The following is a 22,337-nucleotide window of genomic DNA, read 5'->3' on the forward strand; positions in this document are numbered from 1 at the left end:
AGAGCAAGGGGGTGGGGGGAGGTAGACGGTCCATCAGCAATCCGGTGGGGAGGGGAGGGGGTGTGGGGGGTTGTTCTGGCAGGCCGCCAACCCACGATCCGGTGGGGAGGGGGTAGTGGTGGGGTGGGGGTTGTTCTGGCAAGCCGTCAACCGATGATCTTGAGGAGCCTAGGGGAGCTCAAGAGCTCCCAGGAAAGTAGGTGGTTAGTGACTGAGATTTATAGATAGATACATGCAGTAATATGATGTACTGTATATGCAGAGAGAGAGAGAGAGAGAGAGAGAGAGGAGCTCAAGGTGCCAGTTCCCCCGGTAGTCTAAGCCTATAGCAGCATAACTAAGAGCTGGTCTACACCAGCACCAGCCCTAACTATAAGATTTATCAAAAAGGTTTATTAAATGTGTTGGCTCAAATCACAAACTACACAAACGTCCCCTTTTTGTGTCGATCGTCTGTGAACTGTGTTAACCCTTTCAGTCGTTGCGCGCTGGATATCCAGGTGGCTATGTCACGCTCCATGTGCTGAGGCTGTGGTCCTCGTCATAGCGGCCGTGGGTTCGGGTCTGACCTTGGTCCTTTGCTGCATGTTTTGTTTCAGCTTTCATATCTAAAAAAAACTCTGAAGACTCCATCAGATGAATCATATCTTCAGAGACACCACAGAGCTCCTCGGGGCCCCTCACTGGCCTGGGGCCCCGAGGAGCCATCACTTGGTGGCTAACAAACTTTAAACCACTGCAGAGAGTAGGATACACCATCTTCTGTCAAAACCCTCATAAAACTTGATTGATTGAAACCGGACGTCCCGCCTCCTGAAACCGGAAGTCCGAGTGTGGTGTATTTCGCACTTTGTTGAAACTACCCATGGCGGCTTGGAACAAAAAGATGGAAGAGGTCTCTGAAAAAATGACGTCACTGTTTCACAGCTGTCGCGTCTGGAGAGATGCTCTGGCGGTGAAAAAAACTCTTTCCTTTTAGATCTCTGCAGCGAAGACCACACCTCCTTTTTAAGGACCACCTTTCAACCACCATAAAAACGGCCTCCAATCCCAGACCCAACATCATTCCTCAGCGAGCAAAAAACAAAACGAGAAACCATGAACAACAAAAGCTACCGTAGCAGACGTCTCACCAATGTGGGTTTTCTGCCTACAGAGTTTGGAGGGTTTAGAGGGTAAAGTCCTGTCCCCCCATCAGAGGGTAAAGTCCTGTCCTCCCATCAGAGGGTAAAGTCCTGTCCCCCCATCAGAGGGTAAAGTCCTGTCCCCCCATCAGAGGGTAAAGTCCTCTCCCCCCATCAGAGGGTAAAGTCCTCTCCCCCCATCAGAGGGTAAAGTCCTGTCCTCCCATCAGAGGGTAAAGTCCTGTCCCCCCATCAGAGGGTAAAGTCCTCTCCCCCCATCAGAGGGTAAAGTCCTCTCCCCCCATCAGAGGGTAAAGTCCTGTCCTCCCATCAGAGGGTAAAGTCCTGTCCCCCCATCAGAGGGTAAAGTCCTCTCCCCCCATCAGAGGGTAAAGTCCTCTCCTCCCATCAGAGGGTAAAGTCCTGTCCCCCCATCAGAGGGTAAAGTCCTGTCCCCCCATCAGAGGGTAAAGTCCTCTCCTCCCATCAGAGGGTAAAGTCCTCTCCTCCCATCAGAGGGTAAAGTCCTGTCCTCCCATCAGAGGGTAAAGTCCTGTCCTCCCATCAGAGGGTAAAGTCCTGTCCCCCCATCAGAGGGTAAAGTCCTCTCCTCCCATCAGAGGGTAAAGTCCTGTCCCCCCATCAGAGGGTAAAGTCCTGTCCCCCCATCAGAGGGTAAAGTCCTCTCCTCCCATCAGAGGGTAAAGTCCTCTCCTCCCATCAGAGGGTGAAGTCCTGTCCCCCCATCAGAGGGTAAAGTCCTCTCCTCCCATCAGAGGGTAAAGTCCTGTCCCCCCATCAGAGGGTAAAGTCCTCTCCTCCCATCAGAGGGTAAAGTCCTGTCCTCCCATCAGAGGGTAAAGTCCTCTCCTCCCATCAGAGGGTAAAGTCCTGTCCTCCCATCAGAGGGTAAAGTCCTGTCCCCCCATCAGAGGGTAAAGTCCTGTCCTCCCATCAGAGGGTAAAGTCCTGTCCTCCCATCACAGGGTAAAGTCCTGTCCCCCCATCAGAGGGTAAAGTCCTGTCCCCCCATCAGAGGGTAAAGTCCTCTCCTCCCATCAGAGGGTAAAGTCCTGTCCCCCCATCAGAGGGTAAAGTCCTGTCCCCCCATCAGAGGGTAAAGTTTCACTCTGGGCTGACCCTTCATCGATAGGGGACCAGACTTCAGACACGGTGACGCTCCTATGCATGTTCCACCCGCTCCTCCCTCTTCTCCAAAGCCTGTTGATGAGAACATGCCTGGACATGAAGCGGTGGAGCAGGTTGACGGTTGGATGTCTGCTCCATCTGCTCAACCTTACGTTGGGGAACTTTCAGAGGGTGAGCTGCTACGGGTGTCACATCAACCATCCTCGCCAGAAACACCACAGTGCTTAGAGATCATCACAGACGGTTTCTACAGGGACGACTTTGAAGAGCTGATGAACAAACTTTACACCCCAAAGTTTATCCCGGCTGTCCAGCGTCTCTTGAGGCTTCGTCAGATCCAGACGGAGGAGGTGAACGTGAAAACTGCAGCGGAGACTCTTTTGTATGAACTGAAATCAGTGAGCAACATCAATGAGCCCATTCACAACATGTACGATAATATGGTGAGGAAGACAAGATGAAATGGGTCATCTTCATCTCATGGCGCCTATTTCACACAAGAGTTATATCAAGAAAACAAAAACAAAAAGATATGGGGGGATACTGGACAAAACTTGTGACTTCAGCAGAGTGCAACATCGTCATATGTCAGTTAATAGAGCTTTTGGGTCGGGTGATTGAGAACAGAGTTTCGGCCTGCAGAAACGTCCACCCTTTGAAGGCTGATACTGATGTTGAGAAACTGAATAAGCTCTTGTTAAAAGTTCGTACCCACTCTGTGCATAGGGAAGTCACAGTACAACAAACTGTGTCTTTATGCCATCTGGTTTGTCGGAAACCTTTAAAGACATTATGAAAGAAATGTCCGCTGACACAGTGAAACCCTGTCATCTGTTTAGCCTTTATGCCTTGTTTGTTGATGTGACCAGTGACTTTCTGCAAAACAACCAACCTGTAAATATCATGAATGAATTGATAAAATTACACCTCATTTTGTACCCTATGCTTGATCATTCAATCTTTACTCGAACCTTAATGATCATTCAAAACTAAAACTTTGTATTCTGTGTGTTTTTTTAGTAGAAAATGTAATCATTCATATTATGCATGTGTTTGTGACAATATAATGTGTATAATATGTTTACGAGTATGAATAAAAACAAATGTATAAAGCACCTCACTCGTATCATTCTTTTTTCATTTGACATCAACATGTCTGAGAAACGCATCATGAAAAAGGTTTATTACAACCCAGCACATCCAGGTAGCTTTGGAGGAGTTCAACGTCTCCATCAGGGGGTGCAAAATGAAACAGAGCAGACGGTCAAGGTAGAAAATGTCAAAGAGTTTTTAGCTGGACAGGATGCTTATACTCTACACAAACCGGCCAGATTACATTTTCCGAGAAGTAGAGTCTTTGTCTCAGGTCCTGTGTGATATGCAGGCTTTAGCAGAACACAACAATGGGTTTAATTATTTATTAACAGTTATAGATGTATTTTCAAAGAAGGCCTATGTACGGGTTTTAAAGAGAAAAACAGCGGCAGAGGTGTCGAGGGCCTTTGAATCAGTCTTTGAAGAAAGCATGGTGCCTGCAAAGCTACAAACTGACGCGGGTAAAGAGTTTTTAACAAGACTTTTAAAGCTCTGATGAAAAAACACAGTAGCGTACATTTTGCCACAGCCAGTGACCTAAAGTCCTCTGTGATTGAAAGGTTTAATCGTACTTTAAAAACCAGAATGTGGAGATATTTTACGGCTAACAACACTCGACGGTATCTGGACGTCTTACAAGACTTGGTGAAAAGTTATAATCACAGCTATCACAAAAGTATTAAAATGACGCCTATGCAGGTGACCTCTGAGAATGCATTTCAGGCGTTTCAAAACTTGTACGCCACCTTTCCTTCCCGACAGCGAGATAAATTAAAGATGAAATTTAACCAGGGTGACCTTGTCAGGATATCCAAAGTGAGAGGAGTGTTTGACAAAAAATATGAACAGAGTTTTACGGACGAGGTGTTTACAGTGTCCGAATGTATTCCTCGCGTTCCCCCTGTATACAAACTGAAAGATTATGACGGTGAACCCATCCGAGGTTCTTTTTACGAGGCAGAGTTGCAAAAAGTAAAAATGTCTCAAGACAGATCCTATCAAGTAGAGGAGATTTTAAAACGACGTACCGTCAGTACAGAAAAACTGGCCGGAGAAATTCAACAGTTGGGTCAACCCTGATCTAAAAAATGTATAATAAACATGTTCCTGTTGACGTTCATTACAACATGGACGGGTCAAACAGCGATGGGTTTTACATCACCAACGCTAGCATGGATGTATTTAAAGATAATAAGAGTTCCAGTTACAGTGTGGATTTGGCCAAGGCCATTGAACTGAGCGGATAATCATTTACCGCCATACATGGTACAATTTACCTTCAATTTCATCTTATTTCGAACTGAAAAAGAAAAAAATCTCAAGGAGCAAATCGTCACCCCCATCAAAAAGTACAACCCCAGTGTGGGTGGTTCTTTCAACAACGTGACCAGGCACATTGATTTCAAAGGCGATGGCCAGCTCAAAATCCGCACTTATCCCCCTCTGGTCTACATGCTGGGTTTGAAAGTGAACGAATGGTGAACCCTATCCAACCGACAAACCCCTTACCCCTGTGATTTAAAGGCCGGTCTATATAACCTGTTTGTTTACACAGACATCATTCAGTATCAGGCAGTCGGCAATAGTTACTCACCGTTGCTGGGTGTGGTGAATCTCAAAGGCGAATTTGGAGACCCTGTGAGCATCAGGTACAATAAGATACATTACATGCCTGTATCTAAAAAATATATCAAAAATATCCGGATCGAGATAAAAACAGACCGTGACAGGTTTGTGGACTTTGTCTATGGAAAGACAATTGTGAAGCTTCACTTTAAACCGGCTACCTACCAACGTCCCCTGTAATGGCTCTGTTGGGTATGAGAGAGGACCCCCACCGCTTTGTGCATTATTATGAGGGTCATGTGGGGGGTGCATTACCAGGATTTTATGGAGCACCGGTCATGTACGGTCGCGGTATAGGGTCTATATTGAAAAAAGGTTTTGCTCTGGCTGAACCCCATTTGAAAACCGCTGCAACTAGCATCGCCTCAGACCTGGTCAGCCAGACGGTAGGAAAAATGGTTAAAGGTCCCATATTCTTCTTTTTCTGGTTTTATATGCTCTTCAGTGTGTTTTCCAAGTGTCCTGTGCATGTTTAGTCACATCTATGTGCAAAAATTCAAAGTCTGTGGAAACGCAGCTTCTCCTACGTCCTCCTGTTAGCTGTAGCATTAGCTGCATGTAACGCTCGGTTCTAGCCCCCCTCGATAAAAATGTGTCAGTGTGACGTCTTGTCAGTGTGAGATCACTGATCTAAGCCCATTGGCTCGTTGTGGCAAGCCCTGCAGCTCATGTTGCACGCCCGTTAACTTCTGTAGCACGCCCACGATATGCCGTAGCCTGCGGTAGCACAGTAGTGCTAAGGTGCTAATGTTTTTGCTCCCCTCGGAGCCAAAGTGGCTGCATTCCCAATATGGTAAAAGGGCGTGACATTTCCGAGAACCGTGCTGAGCAACTGATCAATTACGGCAGAGCCGACAGGCCGACCAATCAGAACAGACATGGCACACGTGGGGACTCTGAACGTGGGCACTTCAGAGCCTTAGAGAGAGTCAGAAGAGAGCCGGTGCATGGAGCGACAGTACATGAAAACAGACACTTTTTAAGAACTTTATCTGTTGTGAACAAACTTTAGTAGATACATAGATTAAATATATGAACCCCAAAAAGGGCAGAATATGACCTCTTTAATAGACAAAAACAAGAAGGATCTGGAGGGATCATGGTCCTGTCACGTAGGCTAAGGAGCGATGTTCGTCTACCTCAAAAAAACGAGGAGGTGTTAAGAAGAGTAAATCAGTCGGCAGAAGCAAGCAGCCAAAGAAGAGGTCTGTTCGGAGCTCCGATATATTTTTCTGAGTAATCCCTTACAAGCAAAATGGCTTTATTACATCACAAATCACCAGAGTGCACCTTGGCCGAGATGGATTTATTTTCAGCTCCCATGACACAGCTATCTATTGAAGACAAGATCTACACAGAAATCTCGCCCATATCAGCCATCGCTGACGGGGGCCCTATCGAATTTTTTATCCCGGGGGATGGTGAAAAGTATCTGGATTTGAACGATACCTTGCTGCATCTACGCGTGAAAATTACCAATGCTGATGGTTCAGACCTAGCTAACGATGCTGCAGCGGGTCTCATAAACTATCCTCTAAATACAATTTTCAGTCAATGCAACATTATTTTGGGGGATAGATTGATATCTCAGTTGAGTGCCACCCACCCCTATCGTGTCATGATTAAGACCTTACTCAATTATTCAGATGATACACTCAAGAGTCAATTCAGCGCCGGCCTTTTTTACAAAGAAACAATGGGTGTTACTGACTCTATAGTGACAAATACTGGTCCTAACAAGGGGTTAAATAAAAGAGTTCACATCTGAATCCAAAGAACTACATCTGTTTGGTGCTCTCCACGGGGACATATTTTTTTGCGAGAGACTCCTGTTGAACTCTGTAGATTTGAGAGTTAAACTATCCAGGGCCAGAGATGCTTTCTGTCTCATGGGGGCCCGTGACTCTACATTCTCCTTGAGAATTTTGGATGCTTCTCTGTTTGTTAAAAAAGTGTCAGTGAAATGCGTTCTATCCAGTCTCCAGGGTCAACATCAAAACATACTCTATCCCTGAAAACTCCAGGATTTGTAATCAGGAGAATCTCTTTTTGGGCGCAGTGCCTAAATATCTGGTCTTGGGTACGGTACACCACGAAGCATTCACAGGCCGAAGAGACCTGTCACCCTTCAATTTTATCCACAATGATGTAGAATATCTGGCCCTCTGTCAGGATGGTAGACAAGTTCCTGCTAAAGCTTTCCAACCGATTTAACAACGGAATATCAGTCAGAGAGTTTTACAACATGTTCCTGGCTACGGGGAGACACCTTAAAGATTTACCTCTGAGTATCGACCGCGAGGAATTTAACAGCGGGTATTCTCTGTTTGTGTTTAATCTCGTCGCTGCCGATGACAGCGACGCTCTCTCAACCGTTTCCAACGGGAATTTGAGACTAGAAATGAGATTCAGAGTCCCCTTGCCACACACCACAACGCTCATCGTCTATGCCTGTTACGATTCCATTCTGGAGATTAACTCTAAGAGACAGGTGTTGGTGGATTATTATTAAAGTATGAATAATCATCAACTCGAGAATCTTTTGCATCGTCTGCTGGGTGATGTATTTTGTGGAGTGTGGGCTTCAGACCAACTGACCTTACTGAATCCATCCTTTAAACCACCCGCCTATCTTATTGTCAATACCCACCCTGCACACATGCCGGGGGAGCATTGGTTAGCTTTAACCTTGGAGGCGGCCACCTTTTATGACTCCTATGGATTGCCGCCAGACTTTTCGCATTACCCTTTAAGCTTATTACAGTTTTTGGAAAACCGTTCTCAAAACATTGTATATCATAACGGTCAACTGCAACACCTCATGTCTACTGTGTGTGGCCCGTTACCTCTGTCAACGGGCCCGTGGATTATCTTTTGATCAAGTACTATCCCTGTATGACGATGATGTCATAAAAAATGACCTAAAGGTTTATAACTTTGTGAAAAAATATCAACGTTGTATCAGAAATAAAAACTCTGATGTTGAAGGACAAAGGACCTGTTCATTACAGATGTTTAAAGAGTGCTACAACTTTTAGCATCCATATAAATGTTTTTATACGTCTTTATTAACTATGGTAAAATAAGTGTTTCACCCCTTGCAAATGTTTCTTAAAAAAAACAAAAAACGACTGTACACTCTTGAGATGATTAATAAAGGCTTTATTGATAAAAGATGTTTCTTGCAATTATTTATGATGAAAAATGAATCCAATGCTTAGGTTTAGTTGTTTTACATATTGTTCATCTGTTCATCTGCAGTTTGTCCCTTGGGTTTTTAAACATTACCAGATAATTGCTGTTCAAACTAATGGTACGACTGTGTTTAAATAGATGGAATACATTTTGTGTCAACATCATCACACTCATATTTTTGTGATGTCGATACTGAGTAAAGATTTTCACCACTTCAGGATGGTCAGAGGCTTGAAAGATGACATCGTCCAGAATGATGAGATGCTTCTGCTCTGGGGGAAACAGGTTTTCATCTTCAAAAGAATCAGGCAGACCTTTTACAAATTGAATCTTTTTATTTGTCTTTTGCAGTTCACTGTACATAGGTTGAAAAGAAGTATAAATCCACACAATGTTTTCAGTACATTTTTGACAAAATAGGTTTTCCCACAACCCGCTAGGCCCCACAACTAAACATGAGAAAGGTAAGATGAATCTAGGCTCAAAATCAATTTCCTCCATGTGTTGTGACATTTTTATTTATTTTTCCCCTTTTGCAAGCACTCTAAACTAATGGCCAAAGGGTAGCGTTGTTCTGTCAGGAAACAGTTGACGTTTATTGTACCCAAAACTTTTTCAGAAATGTTGAATTCTTCAACACAAAACCCTTTTTATCACGTCTGATGGTGTGCTGAGGCGTCTGAATCATAGACTGTTTAGCATCATGCAAGTAAGTTTCCACCAGCTCTCTGACACTATCAAAGTTTATCCTCTCGCAGCATTCCTGTGTCTGAGTGATACTACTTTTTTATGGTTTCTGGTTTGGTCGGCGTAACTCTTTGGACCGGCTGCCACAAACTCTTGAGTGCTATCACCCTGCAATTCGTCTGTTAAGTCCCCCAGATAATTACCCACCTCAAGTTGTGACTCCCCCTCCTTTTGCACATACACCAAACTGTCGGTGTCGATGTAGAGAATCCTCTCTTGCAACCTCTCCAGACAACTGTACAGTTTCAAACGTGCGTATGCGGTTGTGAATGCAGCGACAAAGATATTATTTGTCTTACCGGGAGGCACAGTGCAAATGTCGTCATATTTCCATTGAATCAAAGCTCTTTTGTCGTCAAGAACGTTAAAGTACTCTACTTTAAATTTCCTTGCAAACAAGTAGTGGAAAAATTCCTCGGGTTCAGTGACTATGTGGGTGTGAAGCAAATTATGTCTCTGTGCAAACTTTCCCCAAAGGCTGTTGAGACACAGTTTAGCCACCTGTCTCTTTGCAGGATTCACCTCAATTTTGTTGGCATCTAATAAGACACCCTGATTGGTTTGATAATCCCTGATATATTTCTCCTTGCTTTCCTGATCTGTTGCCTCTGGAGGATAGCCAGAAGCTTCCTGCTTCCCTTTCAGGAAAGTGTTTATGTAGTCGACAAACACCTTGTTGCTACTTGTGTCAAAGTGCCACCTCTGTGATTTTAGCTACTTTGTACCCCAGCTCGAGAGCTTTCATTTCACACCACCATTGGGGTTTTTTATAATCTGAAGGACTGCTTCAAAACCCTTGTCGGTTGCAATGTCATTGTTTGATTGCACTAACTGATCTAGCAAATCTACAAAAGCCGGTAAAATATTTTCACCTTCATTGTCGACTGTGATTGAGACACGCTGTTGCACATTACACAGGGTGTATTATGTGAGACGGAGGAAGTATGCGGTTCAATCTCATCTTGATCTGTTTGGTTTGACTCATTTTGCAGGGTGGGTAAAGGGTTTTGGTTTAACCTTTGGAGAGCATCTTCTAAGGCCTGAAAATAGTCAGTTTCACAGGGGGAGGTCAGAATATTGTTCAACTGGTCTATGGCTATCTGTAGTTGGTTTGGTATTTGAACTGCATCAGATGGGGAAAAAGATCCTGAATCTAAATTTTCATCCATGTTTTAAAAAATTCAAAATTACATCCTATCACATACGGCTAAAAAGGAGGAAATTAAATTCTGAGTGACTTCACATAGTAACCGCAGCTTTGTCATGCACTCCTGATGACGGTTTCGGCCTCTTCTCTGCCTTTGAGGTGGAGATGCTTGCGTGGTTTGGGGTATGTAGTATAATTAGATTTCTCCTTTGCACCACCTTTGTGTGTGTGTGTGTGTGTGTGTGTGTGTGTGTGTGTGTGTGTGTGTGCGTGCGTGTGTGTGTGTGTGCGTGTGTGTGTGCGTGCGTGCGTGCGTGTGTGCGTGCGTGTGTGTGTGTGTGTGTGTGTGCGTGTGTGTGTGTGTGCGTGTGTGTGTGTGTGTGTGAGAGTGGGTGGATCGTTGGGTGTGTGAGAGTGGGTGGGTCGTTGGGTGGGTGAGAGTGGGTGGATCGTTGGGTGGGTGAGAGTGGGTGGGTCGTTGGGTGTGTGAGAGTGGGTGGATCGTTGGGTGGGTGAGAGTGGGTGGGATTGTAGGGTGGGTGAGAGTGGGTGGGTCGTTGGGTGTGTGAGAGTGGGTGGGTCGTTGGGTGGGTGAGAGTGGGTGGATCGTTGGGTGTGTGAGAGTGGGTGGGATTGTAGGGTGGGTGAGAGTGGGTGGGTCGTTGGGTGTGTGAGAGTGGGTGGGTCGTTGGGTGTGTGAGAGTGGGTGGGTCGTTGGGTGTGTGAGAGTGGGTGGGTCGTTGGGTGTGTGAGAGTGGGTGGGATTGTAGGGTGGGTGAGAGTGGGTGGGTCGTTGGGTGTGTGAGAGTGGGTGGGTCGTTGGGTGTGTGAGAGTGGGTGGGATTGTAGGGTGGGTGAGAGTGGGTGGGTCGTTGGGTGTGTGAGAGTGGGTGGGTCGTTGGGTGTGTGAGAGTGGGTGGGATTGTAGGGTGGGTGAGAGTGGGTGGGTCGTTGGGTGTGTGAGAGTGGGTGGGTCGTTGGGTGTGTGAGAGTGGGTGGGATTGTAGGGTGGGTGAGAGTGGGTGGGTCGTTGGGTGGGTGAGAGTGGGTGGGTCGTTGGGTGTGTGAGAGTGGGTGGGATTGTAGGGTGTGTGTGTGTGTGTTGTAACCCCTCCTCAGCCACCCTGATATGTTTGTGTGACACAAAGTTATCAGTGAATCCAGGTTGGGCAATGATTTACCCTCATTGTAGGATTTACAAAATAAGGAAGGAGGAGGGGGGTGTGGGGGGGAGGAGGCGGGACTTCCGGTTCTAGGAGGCTGGACTTCCTGTTTCAATCAATCAAGTTTTATGAGGGTTTTGACAGAAGGTGGTGTATCCTACTCTCTCACTGCAGTAGCTCAAAATGTGCAAGACTGTCAATGACAGTAGGAAACCTCCCTAGGGGCCCCTTCTAACAGCACTTACTCTCATTGTTCAGTATCACATACATTATTCCTGAAAACCAAAGTTCATCTGGAAGATAAAAAGAAAGAGGAAGAGCGTCGGCCACAGACAGCGACCTTAAAATGAGACAAAGAAACAGAGATCAACTTTCTTTCTGTCTGGATTCATTCACGATTACTTTGTTCATAAATTGTAGATTTAGTAGTTATTTTCTAACTTTTCTCAAAGACACAGAACATGAAATCAATCCTGTTCGTGCGTGTGTGTATTTCGGCCTATGTTTGTGTAGCATGTTCACTAGACAGAGTGATCAATACAAGTATGAATTATTAAAACCCTGAAAATATAAATATATATATATGCTCTTTATGTGTCCTTGTTTTTGTTTTTTTTAGAACATTTTTCGTCAACAGTCAACAGAACAACAGTCGTCAGTAGTTAGTGTCCCCTGAGTAAAGGCTGAAATGTATTTTGGTAAGTACACGGAAGTGCTCAGGTTCACTGCTGCGTCTTCACAGAAAGTACCGTAAAGACTGTAATATGAGTGATTGTGCGTGAGGTCAGAGCGGATGTGTTGGCGCCTCCTGTTGGCGGAGGAGAGGAGCTGCAGGTCGATGGGTTTCTGTCAGTGAGAGCTGCAGACTGAGAGAGGAGCGACAGATACTCCGCGCACTAACAGGTTTCTCTTTCTTTCTCTTTTTATTCACGCAGAATTGATTTAATCGCGGGCACTGGGGGGTGATTAACCAATCAAAACGTCTGATCGATGATCGAGTCGGTCAGGTGTTGATCCTGAGTGTGAGGTCCGATCAGAGAGAGAGACAGACGGTTTAGAAATGAGCGAAGGCTCGTTCAGTTAATCATCTAAATATCTAATTATCTAATAATCTAATTATCCATATGATGTTTCGATGATTTCATTTGAGGTAACGGTGCTCTCCATCATCACACACACACACGCACGCACGCGCACACACACACACACACACACACACACACACACACACACACACACACACAGCAGGATGCTCAGGATGAATCCGGCCTGTGTCTCTATCAGCCATCTTTACTCTGAACACCTCCCCTCTCTCTCTCTCTCTCTCTCTCTCTCTCTCTCTCTCTCTGTGTGTGTGTGTGTGTGTGTAACAGTCACATTAAACAGACTGTTGTTTAAAGCAGCAGAAGAATCACGTTTATCTGTGTGTGGAGAGGTTAATAATCAGGAAGGTTTGTCTCTATAACTCGGCTTGGCTCGGCTCGGCCCTGCATGGCGTCCTTCCTGTCTGTAGTCCAGCCTGTGTTCATTATGTTAGCTGCTCCATGCTATACAGTCAGATCTGTTCATGTTACAGTCAGATCTGTTTATGTTACAGTCAGATCTGTTCATGTTACAGTCAGATCTGTTTATATTACAGTCAGATCTGTTTATATTATACAGTCAGATCTGTTCATGTTACAGTCAGATCTGTTCATGTTACAGTCAAATCTGTTCATGTTATACAGTCAGATCTGTTTATATTACAGTCAGATCTGTTCATGTTATACAGTCAGATCTGTTTATGTTACAGTCAGATCTGTTTATATTACAGTCAGATCTGTTCATATACAGTCAGATCTGTTCATGTTACAGTCAGATCTGTTCATGTTATACAGTCAGATCTGTTTGTATTACAGTCAGATCTGTTCATGTTACAGTCAGATCTGTTCATATTATACAGTCAGATCTGTTCATGTTATACAGTCAGATCTGTTTATGTTACAGTCAGATCTGTTCATGTTATACAGTCAGATCTGTTTATATTACAGTCAGATCTGTTCATGTTATACAGTCAGATCTGTTTATGTTACAGTCAGATCTGTTTATATTACAGTCAGATCTGTTCATATACAGTCAGATCTGTTCATGTTACAGTCAGATCTGTTCATATTATACAGTCAGATCTGTTCATGTTACAGTCAGATCTGTTTATGTTACAGTCAGATCTGTTCATGTTACAGTCAGATCTGTTCATGTTATACAGTCAGATCTGTTCATATTATACAGTCAGATCTGTTCATGTTACAGTCAGATCTGTTCATGTTATACAGTCAGATCTGTTTATATTATACAGTCAGATCTGTTCATGTTACAGTCAGATCTGTTCATGTTATACAGTCAGATCTGTTTATATTACAGTCAGATCTGTTCATATTATACAGTCAGATCTGTTCATGTTACAGTCAGATCTGTTTATGTTACAGTCAGATCTGTTCATGTTACAGTCAGATCTGTTCATGTTATACAGTCAGATCTGTTCATGTTACAGTCAGATCTGTTCATGTTATACAGTCAGATGTTCATGTTACAGCCAGTTGTTTATATTACAGTCAGATCTGTTCATGTTATACAGTCAGATCTGTTTATCTTACAGTCAGATCTGTTCATGTTATACAGTCAGATCTGTTTATATTATACAGTCAGATCTGTTCATGTTATACAGTCAGATCTGTTTATATTATACAGTCAGATCTGTTCATGTTACAGTCAGATCTGTTCATGTTATACAGTCAGATCTGTTTATATTACAGTCAGATCTGTTCATGTTATACAGTCAGCTCTGTTCATGTTACAGTCAGATCTGATCATGTTACAGTCAGATCTGTTTATATTACAGTCAGATCTGTTCATGTTATACAGTCAGCTCTGTTCATGTTACAGTCAGATCTGTTCATGTTACAGTCAGATCTGTTTATGTTACAGTCAGATCTGTTCATATTACAGTCAGATCTGTTTATATTATACAGTCAGATCTGTTTATGTTACAGTCAGATCTGTTTATATTACAGTCAGATCTGTTTATATTATACAGTCAGATCTGTTTATATTACAGTCAGATCTGTTTATATTATACAGTCAGATCTGTTCATATTACAGTCAGATCTGTTTATGTTACAGTCAGATCTGTTTATCTTACAGTCAGATCTGTTTATATTACAGTCAGATCTGTTCATGTTATACAGTCAGATCTGTTTATATTACAGTCAGATCTGTTTATGTTACAGTCAGATCTGTTTATATTACAGTCAGATCTGTTTATGTTATACAGTCAGATCTGTTCGTGTTACAGTCAGATCTGATCATGTTACAGTCAGATCTGTTCATGTTACAGTCAGATCTGTTCATGTTATACAGTCAGATCTGTTCATGTTACAGTCAGATCTGTTTATGTTACAGTCAGATCTGTTCATGTTATACAGTCAGATCTGTTCATGTTACAGTCAGATCTGTTCATGTTGTACAGTCAGATCTGTTCATGTTACAGTCAGATCTGTTCATGTTACAGTCAGATCTGTTCATATTATACAGTCAGATCTGTTCATGTTACAGTCAGATCTGTTCATGTTGCAGTCAGATCTGTTTATATTATACAGTCAGATCTGTTCATGTTACAGTCAGATCTGTTTATGTTATACAGTCAGATCTGTTCATGTTACAGTCAGATCTGATCATGTTACAGTCAGATCTGTTTATGTTACAGTCAGATCTGTTCATGTTATACAGTCAGATCTGTTTATATTATACAGTCAGATCTGTTTATATTACAGTCAGATCTGTTTATATTATACAGTCAAATCTGTTCATGTTACAGTCAGATCTGTTTATGTTACAGTCAGATCTATTCATGTTACAGTCAGATCTGTTTATGTTACAGTCAGATCTGTTTATGTTATACAGTCAGATCTGTTTATGTTACAGTCAGATCTGTTTATATTACAGTCAGACCTGTTCATGTTATACAGTCAGATCTATTCATGTTACAGTCAGATCTGTTTATGTTACAGTCAGATCTGTTCATGTTACAGTCAGATCTGTTTATGTTACAGTCAGATCTGTTCATGTTATACAGTCAGATCTGTTTATATTACAGTCAGATCTGTTTATGTTATACAGTCAGATCTGTTTATTTTACAGTCAGATCTGATCATGTTACAGTCAGATCTGTTCATGTTACAGTCAGATCTGTTCATGTTATACAGTCAAATCTGTTTATGTTACAGTCAGACCTGTTCATGTTATACAGTCAGATCTGTTCATGTTACAGTCAGATCTATTCATGTTACAGTCAGATCTGTTCATGTTACAGTCAGATCTGTTTATGTTACAGTCAGATCTGTTCATGTTATACAGTCAGATCTGTTTATGTTACAGTCAGATCTGTTCATGTTACAGTCAGATCTGTTCATGTTACAGTCAGATCTGTTTATGTCACAGTCAGATCTGTTCATGTTATACAGTCAGATCTGTTCATGTTATACAGTCAGATCTGTTCATGTTACAGTCAGATGTTCATGTTACAGTCAGATGTTCATGTTACAGTCAAATGTTCATGTTACAGTCAGATCTGTTCATGTATATACAGTCAGATCTGTTCATGTTACAGTCAGATCTGTTCATGTTACAGTCAGATCTGTTTATGTTATACAGTCAGATCTGTTTATGTTACAGTCAGATCTGTTTATATTCCAGTCAGATCTGTTCATGTTATACAGTCAGCTCTGTTCATGTTACAGTCAGATCTGTTCATGTTATACAGTCAGATCTGTTTATATTACAGTCAGATCTGTTCATGTTATACAGTCAGCTCTGTTCATGTTACAGTCAGATCTGTTCATGTTACAGTCAGATCTGTTCATGTTATACAGTCAGATCTGTTCATGTTACAGTCAGATCTGTTCATGTTACAGTCAGATCTATTTATATTATACAGTCAGATCTGTTTATATTACAGTCAGATCTGTTTATATTATACAGTCAGATCTGTTCATGTTACAGTCAGATCTGTTTATATTATACAGTCAGATCTGTTCATGTTATACAGTCAGATCTGTTTATATTACAGTCAGATCTGTTTATATTATACAGTCAAATCTGTTCATGTTACAGTCAGATCTGTTCATGTTACAGTCAGATCTGTTCATGTTATACAGTCAGATCTGTTTATATTATACAGTCAGATCTGTTTATGTTACAGTCAGATCTGTTTATATTACAGTCAGATCTGTTTATATTACAGTCAGATCTGTTTATATTATACAGTCAGATCTGTTCATGTTACAGTCAGATCTGTTCATGTTATACAGTCAGATCTGTTTATATTATACAGTCAGATCTGTTTATGTTACAGTCAGATCTGTTTATGTTACAGTCAGATCTGTTTATATTACAGTCAGATCTGTTTATGTTATACAGTCAGATCTGTTCGTGTTACAGTCAGATCTGATCATGTTACAGTCAGATCTGTTCATGTTACAGTCAGATCTGTTCATGTTATACAGTCAGATCTGTTCATGTTACAGTCAGATCTGTTTATGTTACAGTCAGATCTGTTCATGTTACAGTCAGATCTGTTTATGTTACAGTCAGATCTGTTCATGTTATACAGTCAGATCTGTTCATGTTACAGTCAGATCTATTCATGTTACAGTCAGATCTGTTCATATTATACAGTCAGATCTGTTCATGTTACAGTCAGACCTGTTCATGTTACAGTCAGATCTGTTCATGTTACAGTCAGATCTGTTTATATTATACAGTCAGATCTGTTCATGTTACAGTCAGATCTGTTTATGTTATACAGTCAGATCTGTTCATGTTACAGTCAGATCTGATCATGTTACAGTCAGATCTGTTCATGTTACAGTCAGATCTGTTCATGTTACAGTCAGATCTATTCATGTTACAGTCAGATCTGTTCATATTATACAGTCAGATCTGTTCATGTTACAGTCAGACCTGTTCATGTTACAGTCAGATCTGTTTATGTTACAGTCAGATCTGTTTATGTTACAGTCAGATCTGTTCATGTTATACAGTCAGATCTGTTTATGTTACAGTCAGATCTGTTCATGTTACAGTCAGATCTGTTTTTGTCACAGTCAGATCTGTTCATGTTATACAGTCAGATCTGTTCATGTTATACAGTCAGATCTGTTCATGTTACAGTCAGATCTGTTTATGTTACAGTCAGATGTTCATGTTACAGTCAGATGTTCATGTTACAGTCAAATGTTCATGTTACAGTCAGATCTGTTCATGTATATACAGTCAGATCTGTTCATGTTACAGTCAGATCTGTTCATGTTACAGTCAGATCTGTTCATGTTACAGTCAGATCTGTTCATGTTGTACAGTCAGATCTGTTCATGTTACAGTCAGATCTGTTCATGTTACAGTCAGATCTGTTTATATTATACAGTCAGATCTGTTCATGTTACAGTCAGACCTGTTCATGTTATACAGTCAGATCTGTTCATGTTACAGTCAGATCTGTTTATGTTGCAGTCAGATCTATTCATGTTACAGTCAGATCTGTTCATGTTACAGTCAGATCTGTTCATGTTATACAGTCAGATCTGTTTATATTATACAGTCAGATCTGTTCATGTTACAGTCAGACCTGTTCATGTTATACAGTCAGATCTGTTCATGTTACAGTCAGATCTGTTTATGTTACAGTCAGATCTATTCATGTTACAGTCAGATCTGTTCATGTTACAGTCAGATCTGTTCATGTTATACAGTCAGATCTGTTTATATTATACAGTCAGATCTGTTCATGGTATACAGTCAGATCTGTTCATGTTACAGTCAGATCTGTTTATATTACAGTCAGATCTGTTTATATTATACAGTCAGATCTGTTCATGTTACAGTCAGATCTGTTTATGTTATACAGTCAGATCTGTTTATGTTACAGTCAGATCTGTTCATGTTACAGTCAGATCTGTTCATGTTACAGTCAGATCTGTTTATGTTACAGTCAGATCTGTTCATGTTACAGTCAGATCTGTTTATATTGTACTGTCAGATCTGTTTATGTTACAGTCAGATCTGTTCATGTTACAGTCAGATCTGTTTATATTGTACTGTCAGATCTGTTCATGTTACAGTCAGATCTGTTTATATTGTACTGTCAGATCTGTTCATGTTACAGTCAGATCTGTTCATGTTACAGTCAGATCTGTTTATGTTACAGTCAGATCTGTTCATGTTATACAGTCAGATCTGTTTATGTTACAGTCAGATCTGTTCATGTTACAGTCAGATCTGTTTATGTCACAGTCAGATCTGTTCATGTTATACAGTCAGATCTGTTCATGTTATACAGTCAGATCTGTTCATGTTACAGTCAGATCTGTTTATGTTACAGTCAGATGTTCATGTTACAGTCAGATGTTCATGTTACAGTCAAATGTTCATGTTACAGTCAGATCTGTTCATGTATATACAGTCAGATCTGTTCATGTTACAGTCAGATCTGTTCATGTTACAGTCAGATCTTTTCATGTTATACAGTCAGATCTGTTCATGTTATACAGTCAGATCTGTTCATGTTACAGTCAGATCTGTTCATGTTGTACAGTCAGATCTGTTCATGTTACAGTCAGATCTGTTCATGTTACAGTCAGATCTGTTTATATTATACAGTCAGATCTGTTCATGTTACAGTCAGACCTGTTCATGTTATACAGTCAGATCTGTTCATGTTACAGTCAGATCTGTTTATGTTGCAGTCAGATCTATTCATGTTACAGTCAGATCTGTTCATGTTACAGTCAGATCTGTTCATGTTATACAGTCAGATCTGTTTATATTATACAGTCAGATCTGTTCATGTTACAGTCAGACCTGTTCATGTTATACAGTCAGATCTGTTCATGTTACAGTCAGATCTGTTTATGTTACAGTCAGATCTATTCATGTTACAGTCAGATCTGTTCATGTTACAGTCAGATCTGTTCATGTTATACAGTCAGATCTGTTTATATTATACAGTCAGATCTGTTCATGGTATACAGTCAGATCTGTTCATGTTACAGTCAGATCTGTTTATATTACAGTCAGATCTGTTTATATTGTACAGTCAGATCTGTTCATGTTACAGTCAGATCTGTTTATGTTATACAGTCAGATCTGTTTATGTTACAGTCAGATCTGTTCATGTTACAGTCAGATCTGTTCATGTTACAGTCAGATCTGTTTATGTTACAGTCAGATCTGTTCATGTTACAGTCAGATCTGTTTATATTGTACTGTCAGATCTGTTTATGTTACAGTCAGATCTGTTCATGTTACAGTCAGATCTGTTTATATTGTACTGTCAGATCTGTTCATGTTACAGTCAGATCTGTTTATATTGTACTGTCAGATCTGTTCATGTTACAGTCAGATCTGTTCATGTTACAGTCAGATCTGTTCATGTTACAGTTAGAGCTGCTATTGTTCCTGGAGTGTCCAATAGAGGCTGGCTGCAGAAGCACAGGAAGTCACATACACACCCATTCTAAAAAGCCTGTTTTTACAGCAGAGATTAACATGTTTACAGCCTGGTTCAAAAAACCAAATAGGTGTGATTAGCTCATGTCTCGATGGACACACATTGTACGGGGGGTGAATGTTTTGACTCATCAGTTTTGATTTGATGAAGGATAAGAGTTATTCACAATAAGGCTTGTAGCTGACCTGATTGACAGGTGGGCGCGGTGTAACGGTTAAAACCCGCCTCAGCTCCAGCTCTTATTGTAGCTTGTTGTTAGCTTGACTGAAAGTTAGACAGCACACACCAACATGAACTGTTTGTGTGTGCTCAGCTGTAGTGACCTCTATAAACTGACATGGTGTCCCCCCCTCTCTGTCAGGGGGATGTCTATCAGGATGGAGATGGATGTCAGCGAGGGGTCTCGGGCTCATGTCTCCATCCTCCCTGCTGCTGAGATCAAAGCCACCCTGAAACCAGAACCAGAGAGACCCCGCTGTGCCAGCACCCCCTGTTCCCCCATCAGGGGCACCGTGTCCGGGTATCACATCCTGCACATGGACTCCAACTACCTGGTGGGCTTCACCACAGGGGAGGAGCTGCTCAAACTGGCCCACAGATGGTCGGAGGGGGGTCCTGAGAAGAGTCCAGTCTCAGAGTCATTGTCCGGAACAGTGCAGACCCCCCTCCCCAAGTCTGTGGACCTGTCAGTCCACCGGTCCTCCCGAGTCTTTAAAGGAAAGACGCGATACTACCAGCCGTATGACATACCGGCCTCTGGGGGACGCAGGAGGAGACGCATGCCCAGCTCCTGTGAGACCTTCCTCAGACCCCCAGGCCATGGAGAAACAGGGAGGGGTCTGCACGCCCCACTCCCCCTCTGCCTGCTGAAAGGGAAGAGGGCCCAGTCCAAGTCCCTGGACTACCTGAATCTGGACAGACTGAGTCTGAAGGACTCGTCAGACACAGACGGGTTACAGCACCAGCTGCAGCACCTCACCCTGAGGGGGGAGCGAGTGTTTACCAGGAACAAGACTTGAAGCTGATTTAGACACCTGCCCCCTCCCCCCAGGGATTAGGTGCTATTTCCTGCTCCCTCCCTCTCTCTCTCTCTCTCTCTCTCTCTCTCTCTCTCTCTCTCTCGCTCTCTCTCTCCTCAGATAACAGCAGAGATGATCTGATAATCCTGTTAGATTATTATCGAGTCGGGAGAGGGGTTAGATAATGTGAATCATTTAAATTTAGCAATAACAGGTGAACATGTTACTGTGTGTGTGTGTGTGTGTGCGTGTGCGTGTGTGTGTGTGTGTGTGTACACAGGTGTGTTTACAGAAGCACATATCACAGACTGAACCTGCTCTGATCTCATCACTGTCAGTTGAATTATAGATGAACTGTTGGGTCATACAACAGGGTGTTTAAACGTCTTATTTCAATGAAGATCATCTTCATCATCATCATCATCATCATCATCGTCACTGCTCTATTTTAAGTCCATCTGAACGTTCAGACTCTGTAAACAAGAGGAACGTTCTCTCAGCTCCAGTTGGAGAACCCGCCTCCTTTTTTTCTGTTTCTTTGAACAGACAGCCTCCATCTTTAAACCCTGTGTAACAGCTTTAGCCTTAAAATGTTCCTGAACACAGCGGTGTGAAGCCAGGGTGACGTCTGAATCCACACGTCTGATTTAAAACTCTGTTATTGTGAGGACTCTGAGGATTTCAGGTTTGAAAACACCTGTTCACTGCGTCTATACTGATACTAAGGTCATCTCTTTGCTCTTTAAAATGTCATGTTTCCGTGGTTCTTCTTCCCTGTTTGAATAGTTAGTGATGTTTTAGGCAGAGAGAAGAGAGAGGGGCAGAAAGTTTCCCACAGACGGACTCGTTGGACTTTCTTTGTCTCTGCCCACAGCTGAAAGTTTGTGTTCGATTTCACCCAGAATCCACACTCTCTCCTCTCACACTTAATTGCACAAGAAGCATCACCTGACTTGGATCAATATTGACCAATGAATATATCCAACTCTTCACATATACTCGTATCTCTGTCTCCGTGTTGGTGGACTTTGGGTCATTTTCCTGTCTGTTTTTTTCTGATGAGCGAGAATCTTTGAGCTGGCAGACATTTTGTTCAACATTTTGTTAGATTCAGAATTAACACCTGTGTAAGACAAGCTAATTAACACATTAAGAATACTATGAATTACAATAAAACTGGATAAAAAGTTTGACTTAATGGTTTTCATTCACAGTTTTACTGGTTAAGGTTTACACAGTACTGGATCCAGATTTGACACTTAGGTTATTTGCAAGTGTGTAGACTGGAAACTATCAAACAGTGAAGTTTCACCTGCAGGCTGATCACATGCAGATCTGAAAAATACGACCTCAGTCTTTTAAACATCTATTTGTTGGTAATTATGTTGGAATCTGGTCACTTAGAAAAAACACACATTAGCATTTTGTGTGTTGCCTGTGATTGCACAGCAGTGTGTACAGACTGTGTGACATCTAACAAAGTGTGTATGTTCATTTCCCAGCTGGTCATTAGTGTGTTTCTGTTCATAC

At 42.1% G+C, this 22,337-nt stretch overlaps 1 protein-coding gene across 1 annotated transcript; it reads left to right on the top strand.

Annotated features, from left to right (window-relative positions):
• Positions 1-12,043: 12,043 nt before the first annotated feature.
• macir (macrophage immunometabolism regulator) lies at positions 12,044-21,997 on the top strand. Its single transcript, XM_061034064.1, has 2 exons — positions 12,044-12,149; positions 20,150-21,997. Exon 2 carries the CDS (start codon positions 20,154-20,156, stop codon positions 20,805-20,807), a length of 654 nt encoding a protein of 217 aa, XP_060890047.1. The 5' UTR covers positions 12,044-12,149; positions 20,150-20,153; the 3' UTR covers positions 20,808-21,997.
• Positions 21,998-22,337: the final 340 nt, after the last annotated feature.

Source organism: Labrus mixtus, unplaced genomic scaffold (genome assembly GCF_963584025.1).
Source record: "Labrus mixtus unplaced genomic scaffold, fLabMix1.1 SCAFFOLD_100, whole genome shotgun sequence".
Classification (NCBI taxonomy): domain Eukaryota; kingdom Metazoa; phylum Chordata; class Actinopteri; order Labriformes; family Labridae; genus Labrus; species Labrus mixtus.

Excerpts from the sequence above, each read along its gene's own strand:
- macir (XM_061034064.1), top strand. The coding sequence starts at position 20,154 with ATGTCTATCAGGATGGAGATGGATGTCAGCGAGGGGTCTCGGGCTCAT.